The sequence below is a fragment of the Gallinula chloropus genome, assembly GCF_964237585.1.
Source record: "Gallinula chloropus genome assembly, chromosome: 9".
Lineage (NCBI taxonomy): Eukaryota > Metazoa > Chordata > Aves > Gruiformes > Rallidae > Gallinula > Gallinula chloropus.
Genome location: NC_140094.1, coordinates 20,418,754 through 20,439,488, shown reverse-complemented (window position 1 = coordinate 20,439,488; position 20,735 = coordinate 20,418,754). Strand labels below are relative to the sequence as shown.

The following is a 20,735-nucleotide window of genomic DNA, read 5'->3' as shown; positions in this document are numbered from 1 at the left end:
ACTGATGAGAGATATTTGAAAGAAAACTGCTATGAAAAACTCTAATTTGGTTTTTTTTAACTTTCTTTTTATTATATAACCTGTTGGAAGCAAAAGGAAAACTAATATTTTCTCAAGGAAAATGGAACATTTTGGAGATTCAAGGCATTACTCTGATTGAAAATAAGTTGATAGCAATAGGCATAAAGCCCTACTCAGCTTTGCTCTGCCCTTGTCTTTATCAGGACATTTAGCTGTTTTTATGATTCATGAAATTCAACATGTAGGATTAGATCCAAGACCTTAATACAAAAGTGCTTTGCACAGAATTTAAGAGCGTGGGAGACAAGATAATTTTTCATATTCTGGGAGTGAAAGGGGATTAATAGTAACCACAAAAACCACAGCCATGTCTGGATGATAACTATATATATTGTAAAAGTTTGATATGAAATCCTCAATGGCAGCAAGACTGCAGAAGTTTATTTCATATTTCATTTCTGGAGCAGGAAGCATTTTTGCCACAGGAGCTTCAAGAAGCTATTGCTAGTTCACCAAAACCTGCTCACTGTTGAGTTAATCTGTAGGTTCATTTGGAAGGTGCTATGACACAGGAGACTATCTTACCACCTCTGCAGCATCCCACTGTGGATGTGGAAATAGGAAATCATGTTTTTCCCAATTCCTTCTATAGTGTGGTCACTTTAGATCAAAGTTTTGTGAAACTATCAAACTACAGCTAATGTAATAACTTTTTTTTAAAGCCAGCTACTGGTAATAAGGATAGTGTATTCATGATCTAAACACTGCTTTTTAACAGGAGGACAGGATGCTATTGCTTGAAAAGATGTTGATTTCTTCCTTAGCTTTCAAAACGTCAAAGACTACAATCAGCCAAGTATTGAGGCACATACTGATGTCCTTTTACTGCTGACAGGACTTCAAGCACTTTTATATCTTCTAAAATATAAAAGAAGATAAAGCTAAGCATGCTCTGGACTGTTGAGTAGCAGCTCCTGATGAAATGGAGTGAAATTGAATACAAGCAGGCCCTCAGATACTGAAAAGTGCACTTAAATAATGTTTTATAGATTTTTTTCTTTTTTATTTCTTGAAACTCCAGAAGACTTTACACTATCTGCCTAGTAAAACTTTTCAATTTAGAGTGTCAACTGAATGCCCAAGCATAGCTCTTTTTGAGTTTAGATTGTAGGGAATTACACAAATGCATCAATGGAAATTAGTAGGAAATGCGACTGTTTTGAGCTTAGAAAATATGGTCAGGAATAATTAAAGATGCTTACTATCACAAACCTCATAAGAGAATCTCTCTCCTTCTTTCTTCTGCTCAGTGGATTGCAAGTCAAAGGCATTAGACAAAGACATGACACATTACAGACAAGGCACAAAGCACATATTCTACAAAATTTTCAGATACAGGCAAAACGTACCAGTACAGAGAAAAGCAAAGTACAGTCCAACGCGGAAAGAAAGCTGGCAGTACAGGTTACAACACAACACACTCAGCGCTCACTGGACTTTACAGATCATTAGCATATTTCTGTGAAACGGTGTTAGGTCTTTCTATCATTATATTGTTCTTGTAGACTTTTCTTTTTTAACATTTTGATTTTCTTTGCAAGCAAAAGTGAAGGCTGTGACTAGGTCGACATCACGATGCTAATGATCTCTAAGGAACTTTGAACGAACCAGGAAATAAATATGACTCACCTCCTTGCCTCCCATGGACTCAAACATTTTCTCAAGCTGGACTCTCAGTTGCTGAATGTTGTTCATCAAGATACAGGGCTACAAAGAGACCACCAAATGTGAGAATGTGCATGTTAGGCTCCCTTTAGGTACGAACATGTGTATTCACAGCCTTTGGATTGAAGACCAGTTCTTCAGTGGCCCTACACTCATAAAACCATATTCCTTAGAGGAGGATTTCAGGTTCCTGACCACTGCTGCCACCCCTTCCCTCCTTAATTCACACTCCTTTCTTCCCAGTCACCAAACCCACTCAGCCAGTGACTGCCCATTATGCCCTGGAGACAGCACTGCCCTGCAAGAAACCAAGACCTTCTCCAACTGGCCAGGCAGTTTCCAGATCCCAGTATTTCCCATCCTGAACCTTATATCCCACACAGTTGCTAGTCATCCTTAATACAATTATATGGGGTGGATTAATGCTCGTGGTATATCATAGTCTCTTAGAAAGTAGACACAATAATGATCAAAGTACTCTGGGGGAAAGGGAAAGCCAGATTGCTTTCTAGACCCAGCTGAGCAGAAAAACCTGACAGCACCATAACCAAGATACCAGCTGATACTTAAATATTGGAATAAATCAACAGGCAGTTCTGTTAATAACAGACCAGTAGTTCCAAAATGTACATCCTGCATTTCTTGATAAGTTGCCAGATGAATTAGGCAACAGAATTTTATAAACATACTGATTTAGTCTAAAAATATTGCTGTTTAAACTCATTTCTTTAAGGCAGAACAGAGATCCACAGTGTAAAGACAGCAATTGCTGGATAAATACAAAGTAAAAAGCAAAACATGGATAAAATTAAACAGCTTATTAAAAATTATGGAAGAAAGGATCTATTAATATAATTTTGTGTACTCAGGTGACACTGCATGCAGTTTGGTGTGGTGCTTGGAAAGCAATACACCAATACTTGCTAAAAGAGTTCTTGTTGGCCAAGGTCAGTGTGTTCCAGTGACATGACTGGATTTAGACACTGAAGTCATGCATGTCAATAAAACATATATACTTTTTTCAGACAACAAGGAATGTGATGGAACGATTAAAGTGATTGATACTAATTTATATCTTTCCAATTGATAGTTTGTTCCAAAGTAGTGCTGGAACATGGTGGGATTAGATTTTGGTATTCAAAAGATCACTAACATAATTTAGCTTTAATTATTTCTACATTACTGTTAAAGGAGTTTGGTGTCAGAGCCCTTCTCAACTAAAGGAAAAAGAAATTTGATCTAACCCTTAATCCTTACATTACTGTTTCCCAGTAAAGTTTCTACCTGGCCTCCTGCAAAAGACAACTGGCTTTGAGCAATGGTTGAAATATCACCTCTTCTCTTGTTCCTTGAAAAATTCACAAACCCCACTTCTTCTATTTGTTTATGTACCTTCTATTAATTTATGCTTACTAAGACTGTGCCATCCTTTCCTGTGCCATCTCCTCTCTTCTAACATACTAATTATTCTGGAAATTACTTCCAATATCACAAACCAATTACTACAGTTTCTGGTGGTGGAATAAATAAGTGAACATAACGTCTTGGTTCTTTTGTTCAAAACAAGTGCAAATGCCTTTGGCAATATACTGAAGCTCTGATCTAAACACTTCATGCTGAGCCAGCTTGCAAAGGTTTTTATGAGGCTACCTAAGGTTGGTCTTTCTTCAGAGCCCAAGCCTTCCTTGGCTCAACAGAAGAATTTCTATTGCTGTCAGTCAGTAGCAGATGCAGAGCTTAAAAACATTCTGATCTTATTATTTCATTGTCATCTTGTCCTTCAGAATACTGTTTGCAGCAATTTACAGGAAGCAGCCAGCCAGATGCGGCACCACCTGAAAGTGAGTGGCAAGGATAAGACATCAAGCCAGGTTTGCTTGTAAACTCTGACAGGAGGTGGAAGATAAGAGGATGTTTTTACATTAGGTACATGTCTTCATGAAAAGCACCTTTGGAATGCTTTTATTGCAACAGCTGATGTGCACATTTTATAGCCTTTAATAAAAACCTAAGTATGGACTTGAATACCTATTTGTTTTAATCTTTTCTCTCAACTGTAATGCAGGAGATGGACTTTTAATATCCTTGAGATCACTAGATCAAATGGTCTTTTATTAAGCTAAAAGTATGTATTTCAAAAAAGTAGCTTCTGTTAAAAGTTATGTTCCCCAAAGGCATTTGATATAATACTTCATATCATCATGAAATAAATTCCATCTAAAGATTGGCATTGCATGGTGAATTCAGAACTCAATCACTCCAACAATTAGAAAGATCCTTTGGACAGGCAAAAAGACTACACAAATAGTTTGACTCAATGAATCAGCACTATGTATTAACACTCACTTCTCTCAGAAAGCATCAAGGTTTATTCAATATTAGAATTAAATTGACAGAAATGGGAAAAAAAAACCAAAAACCAACCCTGCAAAATTTAGGGGTTTTGATGTTAAATTCTGAGAAGAGTTATGGCTCATCCTGGGACAAATACAGGGCCAGATTATTTTAGATGAAGCTTGGTTTGGCCTGATTAGCATTAAAGTAGAAGATGTCTAATGCATTCACTCCTCCGTAATGGGGAGAGAGTGTTGTGTTCTTTTCAGCTCTGTATTTGCCCTGCAGGGCAGAGAGGTGAGGGACATGGAGATGCTCTCTGTAAAGTTAGAAACACAGATTACAGGAGAAAGCCTGGCAACATGAGTGCTGTTCTACCACGTATCAATCGGTACCCAGTGACAGGATGTGTGGGAATGGTTCATGGCTGCATCAGGGGAGGTTCAGGTTTGGCATCAGGAAACATTTATTTACCAAAACTCTGGAACAGCATGCTAAGGAAGTGCTTGATACCTCAAGCCAGTCAATGTTTAAGAGATATTCGGACAAGACTGGGAGGTTGGTGTAGGTGCCTTCCAACTGAAATAGTATATCCTGTCCTGTCCTATCCCTGGCACATTTCCTAGTGTTTCTACAGCTAAAAGACTGATTCTCCTTACATAACGATTGCCAAACTTGGCCTGATGCTTTTACTCTTTTCAGATGCTGAAAAGTCTGCATACTGCCAGAAGAAAGATGTGTAGATGCCTACCACAGCGAGTCTCTTCAAAGGGCGTCAAGGTAGTGGGAAGTTAAACTTGAGACATGACACACATGTATAAATAAAAATCACTCCTCTGTAAAAACTTGTAAACAAAGCTTCTACTTAATAATAAAGTTTAAAATTTGGTATTTTTTATTAATTCTATTTTAGACTAAATTGTGTAAAAGGAATGGGATAATATAAATCTCTTCTAGGAAAATATAACTGTGGCCTGAAAAATTAATAAGGTCAGTCTTTTGTAAAGTTGCTCATGAGGAGAGCCACCAGTAATCGATATTTAGCTACAACAGATGTCCTTCTGAATTCTAGTACTGTGTACATGTTTGTGACCTCTAGATTCTAACCTGTCTCATACTACAGAGAGCACCGGCAAGAATGAGCACATCCTCAAGCTGCGATCTGTCTATGAGCTGTATGAGGGCTGTATCTTTATAGGTGAATAGCGTGAGGATAGTGCTGCAGTTATGTATCCATCACAGACTTAGACATCTGTCCAACACACTAACCATAGCAGGCATAGTGCTAAATGTTGCCTGTCTGGGGAGAACCAGCTTTGATTGGGTATCAGTGATACTGAAAAGTCAGTTTAGGAGAACAATTTTCCTTGGTGTTATTAAGCTATTGGTAATGTCTTGATTTGCTTAACCACATCATCAGTGCCCAGAGCTCATTTATTTCTGTGTCCATGGCAATCTAGTCCTTCGTTAGGGAGTCCCCTGGAAGCAGTGAGGCAGCAAAATAGCATGGCTTTTTTCTCACTGCTGCATGGATAAAGCAGAGTGAGTGGCAGTAGCAGAAACAGCTGCATGCCCTCCTGCACAGGGAACTTATAAACTCTCTAATGAAGGAATCAGTAAAGAGAAGCAATCCAATGCAAAGTGGAATCTCAAAGACATTTTCTTCTGTTTGAAGAAAAAAAAAAAAAAAAGGAAGATGAAAACATATTGAGCATATACCACATCATAAAAGGCTGTTATCCAGGGAGCAGATAATAATAATACTGAAATTATTAACTAGGACTCTTAACTAATTCTACCTATTCCAGCTTGTACACAGCAACGTGAGCATCTCTGAAAACATGGTGACCTTATTAAAAAGGTCACCTCATACTCAGCTCCTCTCATACTTTTTCTCAGATACAAAAATGATTACATTAAAATAAGTCATTTAAAGGTAATTTCTGAGGCAGAAACAAAACACAGCTTTTTACTCACCACATTTTCCTTATCACAATATGAGCTGAAGTAATTTGAAATAATTGCAGCATACTGAATAAGCACTTTGTTGATAGTCTAGGAGAGGAGAATAATCTTTTAAATGGTAAATTTAATCATATAAACAAAAATAATAAACAACAACAAAAAGGAGGTTTATATAAACTATGGATTTTTAAAGGTGCTGACACATCTAGTGTGTGTATATATATGTTTAGATATAATGTAAACAATCCTGGGTGCACACTTTCAAATCCCTGCATAACAGATGGCACGTTCTTCTTAATGGAACGTAATCTTCCTGAGCAGAGAGACTTCAATTTTAGTCACACTGTTTTTGAGAAGCACTGAGCTCCCCACTTCTTGCTATGTGCTACATAACAGAGCAGCAGCAAGCTCACAAAATCCTCCAGGGTGACAATGCACAGATTGAAAATACAAGGGAAAAATAAGACTAAGGGAGGACTGTTCAAAGCCTGACCACATGAACTTACCCTGCAATAACAATGTAAACAGGAGCTCTGTTTGCAAATGGAAAAGTATCACAATGGAAGAACAGGAAGAAATGTAAAATTATTTTAAAGCCACCAGGACTTTAATGGAAATCTAAAGCTTGTGAGGGAACTTCCAGTCTAAAGGGGAGGTTGAGTTTATGACTAATGACTGCCACCTCAGTGCTTCAACCAATGATACTTCCCTGACATACCTTGAATTTTTCCTTCCCTTGCACTGACTTATTAGATAATGGAGCAATTCAGTGAAATGCAATTAATGGACTTGTAAATCAGTGTTTAGCAAGAATAATACCTAATTGTATAACATACATAAATATGAAATCCCAGAGAGGGTAATGCTTCTCAAATGGTTAAACTATTTTGAAAAAAATAGGTGAAAAACAGTCTAAATCCACAGACAACATGTCCTTCTAAGGATCCCTGTCAGAGACAGAAGAGATTGATTCTAAAGAACATTGGAATTACTTAGCTTTTAAGACCAATGTCACTCTGAAGCTCAGTTGAGATACACTGACTTTAATTTACCTTTGCAAATCTTCTCATTAAATGAGATAGAGCTTCTGGGTTAGGACACTCCAGTTTCCTAATAATCTCAAAGCTTTGATTGAGCTGTGTGAAGACATCAACCACAGAGCAAGAGAAGAGGGCATGATCTGATGTTTGCTGAAACTGGAGAGAAACATACAAATGAGTTTATACTTGTTCAGAGATTGAAACTGTATTAACTGTTTTTCTTACACTTGAAATTCTTCCTAGAGTCATAAAAAGTAAAAAAATAAATAATAAATTTTAAGCAGCCTCTAATGCTGAGACATGGGGCTTCTCACATTTCTATTACTTTCAAACCACTTAAAAATAAAACTAAAACTCTCCTTTCAAGACACTGGTCTCACATCAAAGTTTAGTGAAACCACAGACCACAGTCTGTGGGGAATTTGGGCAGATGGAATTAGAGCAGGAATCTGTCCATAGGGTTTCCTTCCAAGAACTGGTACTGTCTGTCTCGTGAGATCTAACAAGGACACCATGGGACCAAGTGTACCACATGTAGGTTTTACAATACTGAATAAACATCTTAATACTTTCTTCTTTTATTTAAAAAGTAAAGGCTCACCCCATCTTTTTTGTCTCTTTCTAGTGCTCCATGAAGAAATTCCATTGAGACATCCTCATTTTCATCCAGCCACTGAATGACAAATGGTTCAAACCACCTGAAAATTAAAGACACTTTTTTCAAGTGCATATCTTTTCATAAAGATCCTGAGAAGACAGATACCATAGCAGACAGCAGTTTGGCACCCTGTGTCTTCACATCTGTTCTAATTGGTACAAAGTCGATCAGCCTAGAAATTTTTTTGCCATCAACAACAACGTGGCTACCAAAAGGTCTTTCAGGCTTCAGTTCCACTGTATTCTGACCAGTCTGCCCCAGTGATGTAAAATTAGCAGTAGCTCCAAGAGAAATGGGTCCATGTTCTGCAGGGGATCATATTCTACATATTTTAAAAATTTATCTTAGACTGTGTTTCTTATCAATATTGGTTCTTTGTTGACATTATTTCTTTTTACTTGCATGTGAAATAGCTTGTAGAAAATTTGGCTTTACTCAAATCAGCTGGGCTTTATTTTTCTTTAGCTTATTTTAAAGCAAAATATAAACAATAACAGGCCCCAAAGCATCTCAACAAACCAGCTGACTTGCAGAAGATTAAGGAATGGGATTAAGGATAGCTCATCTAAAAGGGACAGATTGAATGTATCACTTGCAGGAGGAAAGGCAGAAATGAAACCAGCAGCTGAATTAAGTCAGGGCAGAAGAATAATTTCAGTAGTATATCCCATTGGCATTGTACCTTATCCAAATCTGGGTAAGAAAAAATACAGGGCCCTGTAACAAATACTGCTGCTGTTCCCACATTTCATACCTTCCTCAGGCATTTTCTGACCAAAATAGTCTGTCATCTATGAAAAGCTGCAGTTACAGCAGTTGGATAGAGGTGCCTATGAAATAGCTAGTAGCACTTGCAATAGCTAGACTATTCCGTTGTACAGCATGAAGAATTAAAGAGCAGAAAGTGCAAAAAGCAGAGATGTCTGTTCTATGTACCTTGAGATCTTGTACAAACTTTGACGTAAATATTTGACCAAAATAAACCTGGCAACAAGCCCAAACTCATGGGAGGCTTCCCTACACACTACTTACAGAGAGTATTCAGGCACAGCATCCTTGAAAGCAGAGAGTTCTCGCACATATTCATTATAAAACCATTTCACTTTGAAGTGCAGATTCATATAATCTGTGCTTTTGCATAACCGCTGCTTTTCATGTTCTGTAATAAAATGAGTTCAAATAAAAGCATTTAATGGCATTCTGACTGTAAATAACATTCTTGTGCTTCAACAGGCTAGTGATATAATAATACAGTACTTTCATTTTAAAGCACAATGGGGTTGGTTTTTCAGAGGTGGTAGTACATACACACAGTATCAGCCTCCAAGCTCTGAGTACCCTGAGGAAAACCAAGCAAAGGCCAGACCAGGAGGTAGACTCTTCAGCTCTCCTCACTGCAGTGGGGAAAACCCACAAACTCGCTGCTTTTCTGTTCTTTAGGTGCTGCTTTGTTTGTTACAAAATGGGTGAGGAGCTGTGTCAGGTGCCAAGTTAGAAGAGATGACTGTAGCTGTGGAGTAGCCAAATGAAGTCACTACTACAAATGGCAGTCCTACATGAACCTGTGGAACACACACTAGTACATGGTTGGCACTTACCACACATAGGAAAGAAAAAAAAGAGAGGATGACTCTGCAGCTCTCCAGCTGATTAGACATGGCACAAGGAGAAAAATGATCAAATACAGATGCTGGGCAGGAATTACCTTCTTTTGTAGATAATATGTATTAAGAACTCACCTCTTTCCAACCTCCTTTTTGCTCTTTACTCCTGCTTGCATCATAACATAGTATTACACGATTCTTTCACATATATTTGGATGAGAACCTGGTTTTATGTAACAATAGGAGGATCACATCCTCTGTCACAAACACACAGCCTTGAGTATACCACTCAGTTCCCTCTCAGTGCAAAGGCACTGTGAAATACACATTCTGTGTCTTTCAGATCTAACTAGGTACATTAACAGGAATTTTTAAGCTTTATTATTATGCTAGATCAGCACTGAATAATATCACCATGCCATACAAAAATAAGTGTTTCAGAAGCATATTATTATGCAGTGAACTACTAAGTGTTGTGGGAATCAGCTTATGAAGTGCCCCTGTGGGCTCTTAGTGCCTTTTTAGCATTGCGTTAGCATTTTCACCTTCAGTGCCTTTTCATCACACTCCAGGAAAATCAGTAAATCAGTTTCTGTCTAAATACTGCATTTGTTATTGCCTGATTGCTACTTGAGAGCACTACAAATTCTCCCTAGCATAATATCATTGGCTGCTAGCCTCAAAAAGAGCCACAGAGGGGAAGATGTATAGCTACTCCCATGGTTCTTGCTTTCTGCAGACCTGAGGAACCTTATTTCTTTTATTCTGGTAGGAGCTTCTCCACAATCCATTACTGTAGACAGCTAGATGACCACACGTTTTCTCTACAAAAGGTAATTCTTACCAGTAAAACCAGTCTTAGACAAAGAACAATTATCTTATTGCTCTCAAAGTCACCACACATCTTAAGTTATTAAGTTATTATTAAGAAAAATCTGTCTTATATTGCATCCCACTAGAGTGGAGTTTCTGAAATTAACAGCGTCCTTTCATTCCAGAGTTGCACGAATGGGCTGTTAGACTATACAATGCAATTTAAGATCGTTTGCTATAGTATCACAAACCAAGCAAATGCTTATATCTATTTTAGAAATGAGCTGCTTCCAATGAGGGGCAAACTTGTCCAGGAGGGTACAACTTATACAACATCATTCATGGATATTTTGTTTTCTAAGTTCTAAATTAGAACACATTAGAAATAAGCACTAATGTAATACCTGAATAACTGAGGGTTTTTTCCTCTAGGCTATTATACCTTGGAAAGAATATTTTTAAAAACTCTCCTAGGATTTTACTTGTAGCTACACAGAAGTGAAAAATGCATCCTCGAATCCTAATACTAACCTAGCAGAACAACAGAAAATATATCACATAATCTACAAGTCATTCTGTACCCATTTGTATTACCTCTTCAGTTTATATAAAGCAAAGAACAGAGAAAACGGGTGCCCACTTGAGTCAGCCCATGACAATTTTAACTGGATGCTGTTAGATGGGTTATCCACAGTAACAGTGGATTTCAGCTAGAAAGCATAGGAAGGTCACTGTAAGGTCACATTAGGACCCAGGTATTATTTAATTACTCAAAAAACATGCACAAGTTAAAGGAAATGCAAGACACCAGGAGACACGTGTGCACGTCTGCAGTGCGGAGAGTTGCATCTTTCTTCCTGGAAGGAAAACTGGGTCCAGATATATCCCACTTGAACTTTCTGGAAGACAGATGTACCAGCTGCACAATACAGCTCTTCCCAAAGAGTGCTCTCTTGCTTTGTGAAATGATTGTAACACTGAGCTGCAGGCTGTGCAGACACGCTCAGCAGAGACGATGAAGGACACACTCAGCTTTCTCATAAGGGTTCTAGATAAACAGAATCTCCAGTACAGCAAACCTAACATTATTCCTCTTTTTTTTGGTGTTGCTACTTTTATGATGCATTCCTTGTAGTGCAGCTTGTTTTTAGAAGCATCTATATATCTACTGAGTTTCATAACAGGGACATTTGCAGTTCCCATTAGTGACAGTGGTACGTTATTCTCTATTGCTGTGTCATGAGTCAGTGAGGAAATGCTGACAGGATATGTGTAAGTGATGATCTGTGTGCACAGGGCACTCTAGCTGCTTTTGTCTACCACAGGTCCAGTAAAAGTATCTGTTTCACAGTACTGATTACACTGTGGCCTTTTTTTTACTCTCTCCTTAGGGGTACACACGCTTTCCACAGGTTTGCAGTCACAGATGGAAACTGTATGCAGCCCTTCCACCTCAGCTGTACAAATGCCAGTTACAGTAACACCTTTAAGAAAACTTTCAGGGAGCAACAGCACAGAGGGAAAAATTAACCTGTTCAGCACAAAAGAGATTTTTTAAAAAAGACTATTATCTGGAATGCATTAACTTATGCAGATGTGTTTGGTGTGTGATAACACTGTACCTAGAAAATAATCTGATTGCAGGTAATTGTTCTTTCACAGAGAAACCTAGAGAGACACTGGAGAAAGGCCTTTCCTCACAGACCTGTCACCAAAGAGCAATACTTAGGAATCACATTCAATTTCATCCTCATTTTTCAGTGATGCTAAAGAAACCTGTGATGATATTCCTAATGCACCAAACAAAATCAAACTACAGTACAACCATTATGTTTTGGTCTGATGTTTGTAGTGTCACAGTGTTTTGTCAATAAAGTCATAAGGACTTATTAAGTGGGAACATCTACCTGACTCTAAAGACATAAACCACTCAACAGACTGGAACAGAAACTTGTTCACTACAGAATCCTTTTTCCTGTTTAACCCTGAGGTGGTGACATCCCTGTGAGTATCTGTGCAGTTTTGTACGTGTCAGTGTGTAAACAAGGAAAAAAGGGTAGTCAAACACACTTGGTAAAAGACCAACGTTTCAAATATTCAAGTAATCAATTTGATATTTCATGCAACTCTAAATTTCTCTTACTTGGGTACAAAAGATGAGGAATCTTTTTTCCTACAGCAACTTCCTAGCCACTGTTTTTTGTAACACCACACAGTTAACTTGCCTGAAAGACTCTAATGAGGCACTTTTAAAGAATAGTTCAAATTCTTATGAACAAGAACTGTAAGAAGGAAATTGTTTGTAAAAAAGTGAACAAATTGGCAGAGAGAGTGTCTCATTCTGAATTGTGAGGGGAAAAAAATAAAAAGGATTTACTGTTCTTTTTTGTCTTCTTGCCTGCAATGGAGGAGGGCTAATCAATCCTCGACTTAACACAGTGCACTTTAAAAGCTGGTATGACATTGCCCTTTATATTCAAGGAGGAGCTCTCAAAGTGAGAGGCCATTTACTCAGAGTGCTCTCCTTTGCTTCACATTTCACAGCAGGTACAAGGGAGTTCAGGGCCACCTGCTCAGCGCCTGAAAAGGCAGAGCTGTGCATTACCCTCTGGGAGAGGTAATCTGCTAATAGGTGCATCAAGCCCTTTTTACTACAACACATTGATTTGCTGTTTGTACTTACTGAGTTACATGCCTATACATTTCAAATTACTTTAGGCAAATTAACTTTAATATCTTCTTAACGTTGCTCAGTTGCTTTTTTTTTTATTTCTAAATTTAGCATATTAGTCTCATCAATTAATTACTCCTTCTGGAAAAGTGGATGGGTATCTCACCAACAGGACAGTCAAGGTAACACAGCTTGAGTAAGAATAGACTTGCTCTGTCCTGCTTGCAACAAAAGCAAGAAAAGATGCCAGTACAGCAAATAATTTAATTAGACAACCTTGGCTCTTACCCTTCCACAGCACATCAGAGGGAAATTTATGTACCGTGAAAGCTAAACAGATCAATAATATTCAAAGAACAAACACTCAAAGACAAATACTCTGTCTTTGGATATACACACCTGCTTTGGATTACAGAAGGAAATAAGCACTTGTTTCCAAAGACTGAAATAACCTGGATTGTGCTTTTTCACTGCCAGTAGAATTCTTACATCACACATGAATTAACCACACACAGCCCAAGGAAATGCAAGCTATGAATGGAGCAGAAGACATGGTCCTATTTGATATGAGATCTATGATGATGAGCAAAGCCTTGATTCTGAAGAATATGATGGAAGTGTCAAACACTTTGTCCCAATATTTATTGAATTTTAAAACATTTAAAATAATTAAATTAAAAATTAATTAAAAAAGGAAAAGCAGTACTGGCATATGAATCCAGTCTACATAGATTTTTCATAAATCTAATATGTATAAAAATAGCAAAATAAAGGACATGCATGTTTCTTGGAAACCACTGCTTCTCAGAAAATTTTCATGTAATTAAATGCTATATTGTAATGCTTGAATCTGGGAGGCAAAAGAAAACATTGGTAATAAGACCAAATACAATTAAATCTGGCTTTAAGAGCTTAACACAGAACAGCTTTTCATCTTTAGTGCTATTTTTGGGACAGGTTACTTTGATTTGTTTATTGTTTCATTTTCAAAAAAGTTACTTTTCCTTGAAGGAAACATTTAGACTTGATTCTCTGCTCTTTGGCTTGTCACAAGAGTGCAAAGTGAGCATAGACCATTACTGAATAGACATGTTAGCAATTTATAAGCAATTCAGAAAATGAAGTAGAAACCAGGAATAATCAGGCAGCAAGATAAATGAGAGGCTGAGCTTTATTAATTACCTGTGTTGTATCTGGTTGTCTCTGTAAAGCAGAAGCAAAGGCAAAAACACAGAGGTTGTTCTCTGAGTGTTCTCCAGCAAATTGCACTTAAGGCTTATTAAAACATAATGTGGAAACAAGCAGTTTTAATGGATTTATCCTATTCTCCTGGGGGTGCTGGGACCTGTATCAAATGTTTAGTTTAGAGCTAATGCACTTGCCTCTAAGGGGAGATTTACTTGGGTATCTGTAGGAGACAAAAAGACACTGGTGAATCTCCATATGTGGAAAAGTCCTGAAAGGAAAATACTGAGTCTTCAACTGAATAAAACTGAGGCTGGGAGAAGAACAGTTGTTTCCTGTAGGAGGAAAGTGTTTCTGACGTGTCTTAGTGTGATATTTAATAGACAGGATAAAAAATGCATGCAGGTTGCTTGTTACTTTAAATTTTCTCTTACTCAGATGTTCTGTTCCAGTTGGTAAAGAAAAATATTTTCAGAAAGCTGTCATTGGTTCCTGTTTCTAAAGGGAAAGCAAGCCAAACTAAGTCTGATTAGCTCACAGTCCATGAAGAGATGCAGCAGCTAGGTTCCACTCCTGCTGGGTGAGCATCTTGCATCCACTCTGACAGAGGTAAAGGGAGTAAACCCCTCAAGAAACAGGACAGGAAAAATCAAGCCCTGGCTGCTGGGCTATATGACTGCATTAAGGGAATGTCCTGTAGGAGAAAGAGGATGAACCTTTGCTCCAGCCAGATGATGCAGAACTGTGCTAAACAAGAGGGGCACTTTGAGTGACTTTCTGTGGGAACAAAGTCACAATTTTGCTTCCTTTTTTTCCCAGCCATAAAATTATTTCAGACAAAAGACATGACTCCAGTTTTTATAAAGATGTGAGTTGCAATGAAGTTTTACCATCTTACTTGTGAAGGACTGTAAAGAAGGACAAGGAAAAAAAAAGGAGGCAAATCATTCTTGTGGGCCAAGATACCAATTAAAGCACAAAGGAAGTCTCGCCCACCCCTTGGTACAGACAGTGCTCTCTTCCTGCTCCTGTTGGTGGTATACAGCCCCTTCAGCTAAACAGAACACATCTCCCTTCCACACTCAAATCACTGGCTTGGTGAAAGGTCAGGGCATTGTGAGTGATGAATAATCCCTAATTATTAATCAACGTACAATTCATTTAAAGCATCAATTACAGTCTAATAACCTATCTAGCACGGTAGCATTAGTATATGTCATCAAGCAAAGTTGTCTCACAAGTAGGCAACGCTGGAAAAGTTTCTACACAAATGTCTTACCTTCAGGGATGGCCTGGGTAAGAGCTAATAACAATGTTTCAGAACAAAATTAATATTTTCTGGTTAAAAGAAGATTAAATAAGGCCTTGGTTATTAAATAGATGAGACAATATACACTGCTATTATTCAGTGACAACTATAAGACTAAGTAATGAAGTCAGGCATTCACTGATGCACTGCAGTTTTTCTAGTAACATTTGGCACCACGAATACACCTACAATCAGAAATAAAGAAGCTTTAACCTATTAAGATTACAGAGACTTGTACTGCAGCGTAAACACTCAGGTACTTACTGTTCTGATTATCCTTAGTATGGAATATCAAAGAAAATGGGTTAGGGAATGACCAAATGATAGAGTGGCCATGACCCCAAGTGCAAGGTCATGCCACAAGAGACATCTCTGAGGTAGTTCCCAGTAAGGTGACACATTAATTCTGCACAGTATGATGCCATGAAGAAATATTAACTTAGCTCCTGGGAACAGTTCTGTTCATTTTATCTATCTTAATTAGTAGGTCTAATTAACCTCAACAAAATACTGCCATTTGGTATGGCTATGGTGCTTTATAGGCAAGCCTGGGGATCCCTGTTGTACGTGACAGGTAGTCAACTGGATTCCTGTATCGCAAAGCTCAGACCTCCAGTACAAGAGGCATGTAGATACTGTTACTAATGTCACTGCCTGCTATACAGAGCAGAGAGCATTTCTAACTCCCTTCTTCCTCTGATCATGTCACATTTCATCTTACTGATTATCTGCCAAAGGAAAGTTTATTATTAAACCCAACTGCAATCTCCCCGTCTTTGCCTTCGCAGTCTCTCTGAATCCCCCAGGACACCACACAGATGAGTTAATTTCCCAGGTCTCTGGGAAAAGGAAGATGGAATAGATTTGTCAAAACGTGTGAATGTGGAATGGGATTCACTCACATGAAAAGGTTTCATACTTTGACACCCCGATGAAGCTCTGTGTTCCGGTCCCCTTTCCTCCCTTGCAGAGCCTCAGCCTCCCCGCCTCAGATCTGCTCTGTCATCCCCCTCTAAGCCAAGGCTGTATTCTAAGGGGAACTCTGGAAATTGTAAAGTTGGAGTGCAAACAGACTTGAAATCTGCCACCAAAGGGCGTGACCTTTCTAAGGGCAGTATTGGTCTTTCTTTTTTTTGATATGCTGCCTCTGTGCTCAGCATCAGCTCGGAGACCTGCCTCTTCTCCTTCACATCACTTTATCAGTTTCTTTCAGGAAAGAACAATTTGTCTGAGAAACAGAAAGATGAGATCTGCTTATTCATTGAGGATCACATCAAACTTCAGCAGCAAACCTACACTGAACACACAGAATGGTGTAAGGACTTTTTAATTTCTCTATAAGGCCTGACACTTCAGAATCTCTGCTTGACTGAGACTGTCTAGCTGTATTTACACAGCAACTAATTAATTTCTGGCCTGACCCTGGTCTTGACTTCTGGACACTACCAGAATTAGATTGTCATAATAACAGCAATTAGAATGTTTCCTTCCTAAAACACTGGGTAGGATTTGAACATTTGATCTGACCTATTCAAAACTTTGAGATACAAAAGATCTGAAAAGGACCTTTCTGGGAACACAGATTAAAAAATACACTTTTGTAATTGCAAGTCCAATTTGAGACCATTACTCTCTCATCATCTTTTAACCTTTGCATCTTCATACTTGGAAAGGAAAAGATGTCTCACCATATGAAGTCAGTAAGAACCACTTGCAGAGCCAGTTAAATTCTCTCTCTGTTCTCATTCATTTATTCCATTAATACAGAGCAATTTGAGGACCAGACTGTACTAAAATATTAACACCCTACAAGATCAGATATGCTTCCATAACCTAGATGCCAAAGAACAATGCATAATCTATCATTCATACCCCTGTAGCTTCACCAATAACCTCCAATGAAGAAAAAAAACCCCAAATGCCCATATCTAACAAAGTAACTTCTCAAAGAAATGTGGGATACCTGGATACCTTCACCATGCAAAATCTAAACATGAAAATAATCCCAAGCTCCTCTGATCAGAATAAAAATGAGAACTGGCATGGACTGAATTTGTGAAAGTTTCAATAAAACTTTCAATACTATGCAAAGCTGAAACACTGTTATTAGCTTTTAATCAAGGAAATCTAGAATGAAATTATAATCTTAATACCAGAGTTTAGCTCAGTTTTGTTTCCCAGTACAGTGTAGCCCTGATCTCAGCGCCTGTGGGACCTGAACTGTGCTTTGGGATGTCCTGTTCTTCCTCACCCAAAAGCTGAGCTATTTCCCCAGACATCAGCCATCTACCCTGTCACATGCTGCCTTGGTATTCATGGAGACATGACATGCAGCTGCTGTATTCTTCTCTAGCCAAAGGCCACTGCTATGGAAGCTGCTGTTCCCCCTACCTTCTCCATGTCTTGACAGCAGCCTCTTAGCTAACTTGTCCTGGGCAAGAACCAAGGGAGAAGACAAAGTGCAATGCCTGCTGGAGCTGGTGCAAAGAGGTAGGCAGCGCTGCTGAAGAGCAACCATCCTCCCCAGCAGCAGCTGCAGGTCCACACGTCCCTGAGCAGATACAGAAGCATTCAGCTGTACTGTCAGGGGACATCTCCTGAACAGCCATTCTGAACTGCTCTCAGGAAAAGGGGGAAAAAGAATATGAACTGGATGTTCCAGCACTGGTGTTCTGTTGGAGAATGGAGTTACAACATACTTATTTAATGAATTTAAGCAGATGGGAGTGGCTGGATATATTTGGGAATACATAAGGTGAGAAAACCCAGAAACAGGATGTTTGATAAGCTAATTTAATCCTTTTTATCATATCAGCAATCCTTTTGCAAAAGATTTGGACTATTTCATGGCTTCTTGATTGGATGCAGAAAGGAACCGACTTTATAACACAAAAGATGCTGCTTCAGGAGATTAATACTAAATTGAATCAGGCAAAGATTGCAATCACTGCCCTGGACACTACGTATGAACAGATGGCAGCCTATGTTAATAACTTGGAAGGAGAGACTGGCACAGCAGAACGCAATGCATTTTAATGAACTCCATTAAAACCACGAGGACCAAGTGTGACCATACTTAAGTACTTGCTCCTAATATTGTAGAATTTGAAGCAAAAAAAAAAATTATCACCATTAACAACTGGAAAATCAAACCCAGTTCATAGAATATCCATGAAAATAACTAATGATTTTAAACCCAGCAAAGCTGGACAGAGAAACAGTGTGCTGATCTGTATTTTGTGACTAGATTTATGGAGGTTCCTGTTTAGGAATTAAACCATATGAGGTGAAATTATGTGTATTTATAATAACTTAAAATTAATTTCCATTTTCTTTAATTATTATTTTTATACAGGAATTGTTTTACTATTGATCCTGGGAGTGACTTGGAATTTTTGATGACAAAAATGGTATTTAGTCTCCTCAGACAGTATCCACAGCAACACAAGAGATGAGGCCATATGCAGGGTCTGGTTTGGAATGGACATAGAAAGTCAAGTGCCTCCTAATGAGGCCTCTACCACCCTCTGCAGAATTAGTATATTAACTTCAATATTTGTTGTAAAGTCCTGATCCAGCCCAGCATTCCACGCTTCCTATATTGTATAATTAACGCTTCCTGAAGAGCTTCCTGTTGAGTTACAACTGAGAAACAAAGCCTGGCTTGATCTGAAGCTGCCTTTTGAGTGATCAGTATGCTCTACTTAGCAAACAGAGTGAATTTTCTTTCATCAATTATTTTCTTGCAATACAGAATGTTTATAGTTCAATGGGCCAAAACACTACATGCACCAGGGTGCTCAAGGATGTCTGTTTGCAGAGTAGAACAATACATTTAAAATCATGATAGCATGACAATATAATGGCTATTAGAAATTCTTGTGAATGTTATAGCTATCTCTAAGTGTGCAATCACAAAACTGAGTTGCTGCACAGCCATCTTCTGATACCTGTTCCTGATTTACAACCTCTCCAGATTGTTCTCACTGATCCAGCCAGGAATATGTTTCTAACTCCAAATGCTGGCTTTCATTTGGCTTTCATGCTTTGTGGCTCTTGGTAGCTTTTGACTTCACTGACCAGACTCCTGCCTGACATTAGCTTTCTCAAACCTGAACTTTTGATTCACTGTGGCGTGACTGTAGAACATCACCTCCAAATAGGAAGTCTCTTCTCGTCGACATCTTAGATTTTATTTCTCACCTCTTCTGCTGTCAGTCTACATGTTATGATTGCTCCTCCTGTAATTTATTCCTCCCTTTCCTCCTATTTTTCTGCTATGCTTAGTATGCAAATTCCCCGTTGAAAAAATATAATTAACAAAATGAAGTAACACAACTGCAGATAAGCAATATAATTCTTTCATTAATGGCTATTCTAGTCACTCATCTTTTCTCTTCTTTATATTTAAAAAAATCTACAGGATCAAAGTACTGCCACACTGATGTTATTGCATTAGACATTCTAAAGCAAATGATACAGAAAAAAAATCTTCAAATACAATTCCTTTCAGTCTTTTGTGCCTGTTGAGTTGGGCTGCTGTTTAAATGCAACCTCTTAACTTATTTTCACCACTGACAGACTTGCTCTGTAGTTAGTAGTAGTTTTGCCTACTTAAAAAAATCTTAATTAACTATTTCTACTATGGAAATAAAAATTGACTAGCAGTATAACTAATTTCTGTCTCTGAATAACAATTTTTTATAAAACAACGAGGAAAAAATTTTTTTAAAAAACAGTACTCTATATTGTAATCCCTTTCACATCATGTTGGGGTTGACCATAAGATTACAAACTCCACTGACTGCTTTACACCTGGTTACTGAGATGCCTTCTTTTTCAATAACTTTTTTTTAATTCCTGCCCAGAAACTCTGTAGTTTATATACGTACAAGACCAACAGAAGGCATTTTATTACATATCTTACAACACAAAGTTTGCTAGTCAAATTCAGATTTGATCCATTTAGTTTCCAGTTCATCTTAGCTATAACACTTGATGCCCAATAGAAACTAAAACCCTCTTGCATTTCTCTTGCTTTTAAAACTGAAATCTGTTAAATAAGTAAAGAAAATTAGTTAAGGTCTACTAACTTTTTATTCTGCAAAACCCAGTATTAGTTAGGGAGAGACTGACGAACTTATTTCCAAGAGTCATGATTTCAAATATGATTTTGAGTGCATGTATATGGGTTGACAATATCAGCCCATATACATGATCATTAATTAAGACTAATTCCTTAATTCCCTCTCGGTATTTTAATTAAAATTTCACCATTAGTTGGTGATTATCCTCTATATGGGAAAAAAAAAAATCAAATTTTACCTATGGTTAACTAATGTACTGTCATAGAGGGAATCTGTATGTGATTCTGCTGGAACTCGAATGAACATAACCTGCCTTTTGAACA

At 38.0% G+C, this 20,735-nt stretch overlaps 1 protein-coding gene across 1 annotated transcript in view; it reads right to left on the bottom strand.

The window, feature by feature from the left end:
- UNC13C (unc-13 homolog C) overlaps nt 1-20,735 on the bottom strand; it is a gene marked incomplete at its 5' end in the record, with an annotated part of 135,793 nt that overhangs the window by 31,140 nt on the left and 83,918 nt on the right. The window contains 5 exons of the mRNA XM_084268220.1: nt 1,711-1,788; nt 6,058-6,135; nt 7,098-7,241; nt 7,687-7,783; nt 8,776-8,902. Of these exons, the coding sequence (XP_084124346.1) occupies nt 1,711-1,788; nt 6,058-6,135; nt 7,098-7,241; nt 7,687-7,783; nt 8,776-8,902 (524 nt within the window). The remainder of the gene's footprint in view (nt 1-1,710; nt 1,789-6,057; nt 6,136-7,097; nt 7,242-7,686; nt 7,784-8,775; nt 8,903-20,735) is intronic.